The 6,506-nt window shown below is 43.0% G+C and overlaps 1 protein-coding gene and 1 long non-coding RNA gene across 2 annotated transcripts; one reads left to right on the forward strand and one right to left on the reverse strand.

The window, feature by feature from the left end:
• Positions 1–350: 350 nt before the first annotated feature.
• LOC310715225 lies at positions 351–1,418 on the forward strand. The gene is made up of 3 exons (XR_014530264.1): positions 351–568; positions 658–752; positions 944–1,418. It is a non-coding gene; the product is annotated as an uncharacterized lncRNA (long non-coding RNA).
• A 43-nt stretch (positions 1,419–1,461) lies between these two features.
• Positions 1,462–6,006, reverse strand: LOC310715191 (cytochrome P450 2B4-like). The gene is made up of 9 exons (XM_083521497.1): positions 5,744–6,006; positions 4,183–4,342; positions 3,949–4,101; positions 3,696–3,856; positions 3,280–3,453; positions 2,680–2,821; positions 2,364–2,551; positions 1,929–2,070; positions 1,462–1,802 (listed from the first exon to the last, which is right to left on the reverse strand). Exons 1-9 carry the CDS (start codon positions 5,936–5,938, stop codon positions 1,612–1,614), a joined length of 1,506 nt encoding a protein of 501 aa, XP_083377623.1. The 5' UTR covers positions 5,939–6,006; the 3' UTR covers positions 1,462–1,611.
• Positions 6,007–6,506: the final 500 nt, after the last annotated feature.

Below are 6,506 nucleotides of genomic sequence, written 5' to 3' on the forward strand. Positions count from 1 at the left end.
TCTCACACACCTCTCTCTCTCTCTCGTAAAGAATTTCGTGCTTCATCTCTGAAACTGGACAAGAAAAGATGATATAAACCTAGATTTATATATTTAAAAAATTTGCAAATATAAAACACAGACACAATTATATACAGTACAGAAAATAAATACAAACAACAACAACAACAATAATAATCACAGTATTTACACTATTAAACCAATAACTTGCACTGGTTTATTGCACAGTTTCACAATAACAACAATGTAAATACAAGCTAGTAGTAGGAGACTCCTCCCCCTTACACCATGTAAACTTCATCACACACACACACACTCACACTCACACACACACACACACACAGATCAGTGCGCCATCTAGCGGCGGTAAGTATGTTTCTCATTAAACCCGGCGCCATGTTTTTCAGGTAAACTCACCAAGCCCTACCTGTGATCACGTGACTGCTGGGCAGGTGTGTGATGACGCTGTGGAAAACCGGAAGCACGCGGTTTAGTGTGAAACGGAAATAAAAGTAAAATCCTTTGGATGAACAGACGAAACTCCTGCTCAGGGTTTCATCAGATTCAGGTCAGTGTGAAGCGGTGCACTTTTATATTTATAAACATCTGAGATTCGTTATTAATGTGTGTGTGTGTGTATGTGTGTGTGTGAGCCAGAATGGCAGGGAGAAAGCTCAGAGGTGGTCGGATTGTTCAGGAAAGATCTTATAAAGATGCTGCTGTCACTAATTTACCCGCAGATTTTAATACAAGTGAGTCAGAATAAATCTTTTAAAATAATACAAACGCAAATAAATAAAAAGCTTCATTTTAATGGATAGAAATGTTTAAAGAATGAATTCTAACACCGAACTGAATAAACTCAACACTGCAAATCATTCAGAATAAATGACGTCACTCCTAATGAAATGACGTTTTACATGCACCTGACTTTTCCCCGTAGCTCCGCCCCCTAATCCCAGATTTCAGCAGCTAATCGAGTCTCTGAAAGATCTTCTGGCCCAGCGCCCGGGTGGAATCAGTGTGAATGAAGCTCTCAGGTCATGTCCTCTTCTCTCAGACCCTGAGATGCTGAAGGATCATCCGTCCGTCCGCCACCTGCTCATGTCCTTCCCGCAGATCGTGTATCTGCAGGGGTTCAGTGTTCAGACTCGCCTCTTTCCTGCTTCTTCTAACAGCTGATTTGATCTCAACACCTCGAGTGTGTGCTGCTGTAGGAAAAGAATCCACGACGGAGAAGCGCAATGGAGTGAAGTCACGCAGAAGTTGATTCTTTTCACAACATCTCCAACTTATTCCTCTTATAATAACATTTATTAACTCTTCTACATGAACTCGTGTGTTTGAATTTTTCTTGAATTTGGAAGAAAACAGGGGGAAAAACAGTTCATTGTGTCACACACACACACACACACACACACACACACACACACACTATTAAAGGTTTGCTCAAACACATGGTCAAAATTGTATGTTTATTTATTAGTGTATTTAAATGTGAATTTAAATATTAATCTGAATGCAGAATATCAGATCAGTAAATTATTTCTATAAAAAAATTATCAAGAGGCACCGAGTCCCTGAGACGAGGCGAGAAGAAAACCCTCGCCTCTAGGAGGCGCTCGCTCTGCTACAGCAAACCATATGGAACTGCTGGGGCATCCTGACCACGCCCATCGTGCCATTCATATCTACAGCTGGGGCATCGAGGGGCCAGGAGAACTGCAGCTTCTGCATGAGGGACGTGAGGAAGATGAAAAGCTCGGTTCGCGCCAGAGATTCACCCAGACACACCCTCGGACCTACAGCGTACACACACACGCACACACACACTTTGTTATATTGCGTTATTGTGTCAACATTTTCATTTGTCTGCTATCTCCCATTTACTGTTTACACACACACTATATGTCTCGATCATGTCTCACCGAGAGAAAAAGGCAGGAAGAAGTCGTTTTTGCAGAACTGGCCGTTCTCATCTAGGAAGTTCTCGGGGTTGAAGGTGAGTGGGTGCTTCCAGTGCTCCTTATCCATCAATAACGCCATTAAATTGGCTGAAATCTCCGTCCCCTAAAAAAACAAAAACAATTACAACATAGTGCTTTTAAAATTCTGCATCCTGATTGGTCAGATACATTATTGTTTCCATAGCAACAGATCATTAACAATGCACAGATTTAAAGATTTACTGATCTGAGAAAGTTTTCCTGAAATAAGGAGACGTGTGGATGGAGTCTCCAGTGTCAGTGTTTTGGAACAGTTAGAGGTTCAGGACAGGTTGTGAGGGAGTTTCCACTTCCAGCTGCTATAGTGCAAGTGAAAACAGGAAGTGAGGTGGAGGTTTCACACGTTACAGCTCGCACCTTGGGGATGGTGTATCCTCGCAGCTTCGTGGTCTCTATGGTTTGGTGAAGGACTCCGAGTGGAGCGATGTTCCCCAGGCGCTGGATCTCGTGTACGGTGGCGTGTGTGTATGGGAGTCTGGTGCGGTCGTCCATGCTGGGAGCTCGGTCCAACCCGAGCACATGGACGATCTCCTGGTGACATCGTTCTGAACACGCAACACAGACCAGACTACCATCAGTGTGTGTGTGTGTGTGTGTGTGTGTGTGTGTGTGTGTGGACTGAGACGTTTTGAAACCCATGTCAGCGGTATATTATGGTGAGGTGCTGCACCACCTTGTATTTCAGGATGGTTCATCAAGAAGATCAGACCCCACCGGAGAGTGCTGGTTGTGGTCTCAGTCCCCGCGAGGAAAAGATCAGACGTGGACATCAGCAGGTTCTCCTCATGAAACGTGGAATCTTCCTTCAACTCTTGCTGCTCAAAACAGGAAGTGATGTCATTCTCACGCCAAACACAGACACGTCCTCCAGCCCGAGTCCACCACGGTATTATTTTTACTAATCACATCGATATTTATATATATAGAGACGTTGCTGGTATTTAGAGTCAGGTTATGCACGTATACACGTGTTCGTGTGTGTGTAGTTTCAGAGCTTCTCATTCAGTGTTCATGCGTCCAATCAGGTTCAAGCAAACATAGTAGATATCTTAAACAGAAACCAAAACTGAGGACATAAAAAACACGTGAGAAACGTAGAAGATTTGATCACATGTTTAGTGATACATGCTCACAGTTTGAAGGATCATCTGACAGGCACTGAGCTACTACACTTTATTCATAAAAAGTAGTTCCTGGAGATATGAGATTTCTCAGGTTGTGATGATGATCAAGGTGAAACTGAATGTCGGAGCTCACGCTCTGGGCTTCATACCTTTTTTATCTCCACCAGGTACGAGTCGATGAAGTCGCGCAGGTTCTCCGTGTCCAGGGTCTCCCTGTGCTCCTCCATCACCTCACGAATGAATGCTATTAAAGCAGTGCCGTTCCTCCGGACCTTCTGGTGAGGACCAGGCAGGTGTTTTATAAAAGGGAACAAGTTGAAGATCTAAAAGAAAAAGAAAAAGATTTGGCAGAAGCTGTGATGATCTGCAGCCCTGGTACACTCTGTCTGGAAGAAGGAATGTAAAGAATTCTCAAGGAATGTCTATAGATCAAGAAGTTTGTATCGAGTTTGTCTCGTTGTGGTCTCTCTACCATTCTTCACATCATACTTTATCTCCATAATCCTTCCTCTGACCAATCAGAATCCAGAACTCATGGAGTACAAAGTGCTCATGAACTCATTACCAGTCCCACAGAAGAGCCGGCGAGCTGGATGTTTTCATTAAGGATCTCCAGGAGGTTAGCGAAGCGCTTGTTGTCGTAGTCGAAGCGCTCTCCGAAGACGATGGCGCAGATGATGTTGGAGACGGAGTTCATTACGGGGTGCATGGGGTTCATGGGTTCTCCTGAGAGGACATGGAATGAATATGATGAAGAAGAACACAAACATAACGCGTATCAGTGAGAAGGAAATCTCACGAGGAGTTCGGCGGCTGACCTTCACGTTTCAGCATCTCAGTTACGAGACACTGCGCTTCCTCGGCCACTCGCTCCTCCACCGTTTTCTTCCCCAAACCGAAGTTACGTAGCGTGTGGAGAGCAAAACGCCGCTGCTGCTTCCACGCATGGCCGTACGTGACGGCGAGGATACCTGAGACAGGGGACTACACGCATAATTATCAGGTTCTAAACTCTAATCACTGCAGCGAGTGAGCAGAAGAGCAGGTCTGACCGTAGCCGTTGGTGATCCACTGTATTAAAGGCATGTAGGGCCTCCCGGAGAACACGGTACCGTTCTGAACCAGGGCCTCCTTCACCACCTCGAGGTTATTCAGCACGATCAACGGCCTCCTGCCAATGTAGATGGAGCACAAGTCCCCATACTGCACCATCTGCAGTGGCAAAGCGTAACATTAACTTTACCATGACGCCAATTTAGCGTTACGGTGAAAGAAGTTTGGAGATTGGGGTGCCAAAACTTTTCCTGTATACGACTCCATCTCCTCCATAATTGATTAATCGACTGATAGTTTTGAAAACGGATACTGGATATAAATATAAACACTCCATGTAAAAAAAAACAGTAACGAATCATGCAAATGTGCTACTGAAATAAATATCAATTAATTAATCAATTATAACTAATACATATAACAAAGAGCTCTCACGTGTAAAAACAAGTCAAAAAGCACGTGGTGTCAGTGATTCACCTCTAGAGGCCGCTCTTTCGTTATCACAATGGACCGAAAGTCAGAAAAAATATCGGTATGGGTTTTTGCCGATACAGTAGTTTCAGTCATCGGCAAAACAGATTAATCGTTCCACCTCTAACCTCCAGCATGGGTCTCAGCTTGGAGTGAAGGTTAGGACAGAATTTTCTCTTTATAAAGCTGATTGTTTAGGTGTGTTCTCTTAGAAACTCTGGATTCTTCTAGGAACAGGTGTTTATACAGAAACACAACTTTAACTACACAAAGACGCACTCTGTTAAACTCGTTTCATCACTTCTGGTTCTGATTAAACCAATAAGAATATTAAGGGTTTATATTATATATATATATCTTCTATAGTATATAAATATATTAAGGGTATTATTATACAATATTATTAATAAACTTGAAAACATGCACAACAATGCCAGGGATATAAAAACAAACACACACACACACACACACACACACACACACACACACACACACACACACACACACAACTGAATTATCCATTTATTACATTTTATGTAATAAATTAAATTTGTGCCCATTTATCAATCAATTTAATCAATATAACAAAAACGTGTATTGCATTAATTTGATTTATTCTGTTTTATTTTTTATTAAATATTTCCAAATATAATTTATGTATTATTTAACCAAGCAGGCATTTTATTTTAAATTGTTTCACAAATGTTAATAATAATAAAATGCGTAAACATAAAAAGAAAAAAAACAAGCAATTTTGTTATTTATATATTTACGATATACAGTTTTTAATAGAATTATTTACATTACAGTCATTTCACAAACTATATAAAATACCCCTGACCCCCGCCTCACACACACACACACACATACACACACACACACACACACACACACACACACACACACACACAAGAAAGGAAGTTCAGCAGTAAACTGCCAGGCACAGCGTTGTCACGCAATCCTTTCCCTGATTAGCACATAGATAAGCATGGACACGGACACACACACGCGCGCGCACACACACACACACACACACTTCTCCCGGAAGAATGCAACCTTCCCATGAAACGTGCAATAAAGCAGACTGACCGATCGTGTAGTGGTCAACGGGTCCTTCATGAACTGCAGCATGTTCCCTATGAAGGGTAGAGGTGTGGGACCAGGAGGACATCGGCTCTTTGATGAACTTAACCTGAAGATCTCGAGAAGGACCAGAAAACTCAGGCCGAGCAACAGTGCCAGTCCTGCAGAACCCAGGTCCAAATATCTCAATAGGGACTGCATGCTGAGAGACTGCAGAGTGCAGGAAGGTGGAACAGAGGGTTGTTTATACTGGACAAACAGGAAAGGGAGGAGACAGAGAGAGAGACAGAGAGAGAGAGAGAGAGAGACAGAGAGAGAGAGAGAGAGAGAGAGAGAGAGAGAGAGAGAGAGACAGGAATGACGTCACACTCTCGTGCTTTTCTCTACACTTGTGTGGAGCTGGAACATGCTGGGTGGGTCCACCTGCATTCCTTCACGCATGTTAAAGAAGTGGTGGAAAGGTCACAGGCGTATCAGCGGTATCTACTGCGAGCTCAGTGCTGTAGAAAAGATCTTCTGCAGAGGAACTGAAATAAACATTTGGGTTGGAGACAAATCTGAAGTTCAGTTTTTTTTTTTCTGTAGGTAACTTAGTGGATAAGGTACTGGACTATGGATCTAAAAGGTCATGAGTTCAAATCCCAGCCACACCAAGCTAATACTCCTGGGCCCCTAATAAAGGCTCTTAACCCCATAGCTGCTCAGTAGTATGAATATCAGTTTTGGTCAGAGTCTCCAGTGGTCCAGCTGTGTCCAGTCACAAGCCCCT

Source organism: Silurus aristotelis, assembly GCF_946808225.1.
Source record: "Silurus aristotelis genome assembly, chromosome: 19".
Classification (NCBI taxonomy): domain Eukaryota; kingdom Metazoa; phylum Chordata; class Actinopteri; order Siluriformes; family Siluridae; genus Silurus; species Silurus aristotelis.

Excerpts from the sequence above, each read along its gene's own strand:
- LOC310715191 (XM_083521497.1), bottom strand. The coding sequence starts at position 5,938 with ATGCAGTCCCTATTGAGATATTTGGACCTGGGTTCTGCAGGACTGGCA. Across the intron at positions 3,857-3,948 it reads TGAGATGCTGAAACGTGAAG|GAGAACCCATGAACCCCATG; the intron begins GTCAGCCGCCGA and ends ATGTCCTCTCAG. Across the intron at positions 2,822-3,279 it reads ACCTGGTGGAGATAAAAAAG|CAAGAGTTGAAGGAAGATTC; the intron begins GTATGAAGCCCA and ends TGTTTTGAGCAG.